Source organism: Ipomoea triloba, chromosome 4 (assembly GCF_003576645.1).
Source record: "Ipomoea triloba cultivar NCNSP0323 chromosome 4, ASM357664v1".
NCBI lineage: Eukaryota > Viridiplantae > Streptophyta > Magnoliopsida > Solanales > Convolvulaceae > Ipomoea > Ipomoea triloba.
The window spans coordinates 1099477-1102040 of record NC_044919.1 but is presented as its reverse complement, the minus strand read 5'-3'; the positions used below and the strand labels follow the sequence as shown (position 1 = coordinate 1102040).

Below are 2564 nucleotides of genomic sequence, written 5' to 3'. Positions count from 1 at the left end.
CCCCAACCCCCCCCCCCCCCCCAAAAAAAAAATCATATAACTTATGTATAAAAATAATATGCATGATTCATACATATCCACCTAATGCTAATAAGCATTGTGAGACTTTCCAAAATCATTTGGACAATTAGAAAGGCTAACATGCTGAGATGTTGTTGGAGTTGACATACAATAGTATGGGCTCATACGCTGTCACGGCCCCAAGGAGTCAAAAACTCTTTGGTTCCATTTTAAAAAAGTAAATTTCTATGGTTTGTTATTGAGTATGGGCTAGAATTGTTTGTTAAAGCCCACAAGAGCGAAATATGATTTTGTATCTAAATTTTATTTTCATTTTTGTTAATATTTTTCAGTCAAGTCTATTGCATAAAATTTTCTTAGTTCTCTTATGTACTTTGTTGTTTGGTACACTCCACAATTAACTTTGGGCCTATGTGTTTCAAAAAACTATTCGTACAAAACCAAACACAATAAAAGGACATCATTTTTTTTTTTCTTATGGTAAACTACTTTGTACAAAACCAAACACAAGTTTAAAAAGGGAGGGCTAAAAACGTACATCCATAATTTAATAATCATTTAAATGAACATAAAAAAAGAAAATAGAATTAGATTTCAAATTAAAAATATAATTATCTCTACTAAACTACAAAAGGTTTCTACAAATTTAAAAAAAAAAATAAAAAATCCAATCCGAAAAAAAAAAGCACAAAATAAAATAGGCAGGGGCGAATGAAAAGACAACTTAGGACACATAAACGGACGCAAATGCCAAGACTGACACTGTGAGTATCGTTTTTAGCAATGCCGAAGCTGTCACGTCGCCGGAGTTCTTGTCGGCCGTGCTGCGCTCGGAATCCGCGATTGGACCTTCAACCGGAGCACCGGCGGGAGACGAGGTCGGAGGAGCAGGCGGAGAGAACATTGGAGTCGGAGAAGCTGCGGCGACAGCTTCCGGAGCAGGAGTTGGCGCGTGGGAGCGGGAGACCTCCGGCGATGGTGCCGGCGACGCCTCCGGAGCCGGCGCCGGGGACGGAGCCTTGCCGAAGAGCTCCGTCGGGAGAAGCACATTGTCAACGGTGAAAATGCAGAGCGGCGTGGAGTCCAAAACGGTGGAAGAAACCCTAGACGAATCAACTCCGGTATCCAACGTCACGGCGTCACCGGCAGTTGTAGCCCTAAAGCCATACTTTCCGGCGCCGTTAGTCGCCAAAGTCGAAATCGGATGCTTCGTGGCCTTCAACGTCCCGATCGGAGTATACTCCGCGACGGCGTGAAACTGCAACAGCGCCACCATCTCGGCATTCGTAAGCTTCTTCAGATCCAACAACTTCGCGTCCTTAAACGCCGCATCACTCGGCGCAAAAACCGTCAATCCGTTACTCGCCGCCGTCTCATACGTCTTTATCACACCGCTCGAAACCAGCAACCCCGCAAACGTCTTACACCCCGCTTTCTCAAGCGCCGCCGTTAGATTAACGGCTAACGGCGCCGTATCATTCAAAATCCCCGGCGCAATAATCGCCTTATTAATCTCAATCACCGAGATATTATACGGAATCTGTTTAACCGACTTAGTATACTGAGAGTCCAAATGCGAGCCCGCAATAGCCGACCCGAACCCGACCTTCCCGCCTTTAAGATCCGTTATATTAACAAACCCGATATTCCCGGCGGCATTTCCGGTAGTCTGGTACAAAGTGGTGGACACCGTGGTACCTTTGGAAATATCGTGGAGTTTGCTCCCATCCCAGTAGTCGAGCAGCACGTGAAGCGAAAGCGCGGCTTTAATGACGGAAAGCGGGTGATTGGCGGTGAGTGAAGACAACGCGCCGTCGTTCAAAACCAGGACGGTGATGGTGGTCCGGCTGTTGATTTCATCGGCGAGTTTGGTTTGCGTTAGGTAGTTGTTGAACTGAGTGTACTCCGGGAAATGGGAGAGGATTTCGGTGATGTTATGGGCGTCTGAGAAGGTGAAAACAGTGAGGAGAAAAGCGAAGAGGAAGAAGAAAGGGAATGTAGCCATGGGAGCAAAACAGAGCTCACTGAAACTTTGGAACTGAAGAGATGGAGTAGAAGGAAACAAGAAAAGGTGGTATTAATCGTGGTGGAACTTGGAAGGTGGTTAAGTGTTAACTCGGGTTAGTTAACCACGGTTAATGGAGCATAAAAGTGGATGATATAACTGGATGATGATGATACATTGTTTGGTTTGGTATCAGGAGAGGTAACGAAATTCGAATTTTGAGTTGGTAACGGTTATTTTTTGGCATGTTGTGTTTTGACTTGGTGTTGTTTTTTGGCTTCGTGACTATATCTGATGTGATTAAGTGATAATACTTCAAAGGTAAAAATGAGTTAATGTGTCCAAAGCCATTGCTGTCAAACTTTATTATTACTCAATGCATAGTATTTTTTTTTTTAAAGAAAAAAGCACTATTGTGCCCAAAGTAACGGTTTAATAGATGAGAAACTTCACTATGTATAATAAGTAAAGAATAGTAAAGCATTTTACTATGTTTGTTGTGACGTCACATGTATATTATTGAGTTTTTTAAAAGTTA

The 2564-nt window shown here is 43.2% G+C and overlaps 1 protein-coding gene across 1 annotated transcript; it reads right to left on the bottom strand.

Annotated features, from left to right (window-relative positions):
* Positions 1-595: 595 nt before the first annotated feature.
* On the bottom strand, positions 596-2086 carry LOC116015646 (fasciclin-like arabinogalactan protein 10). The gene has a single exon (XM_031255784.1). It carries the CDS (start codon positions 2024-2026, stop codon positions 746-748), a length of 1281 nt encoding a protein of 426 aa, XP_031111644.1. The 5' UTR covers positions 2027-2086; the 3' UTR covers positions 596-745.
* Between the last annotated feature and the right edge of the window lie 478 nt (positions 2087-2564).

Coding starts and splice junctions, on each gene's coding strand:
- LOC116015646 (XM_031255784.1), bottom strand. CDS start 2,026: ATGGCTACATTCCCTTTCTTCTTCCTCTTCGCTTTTCTCCTCACTGTT.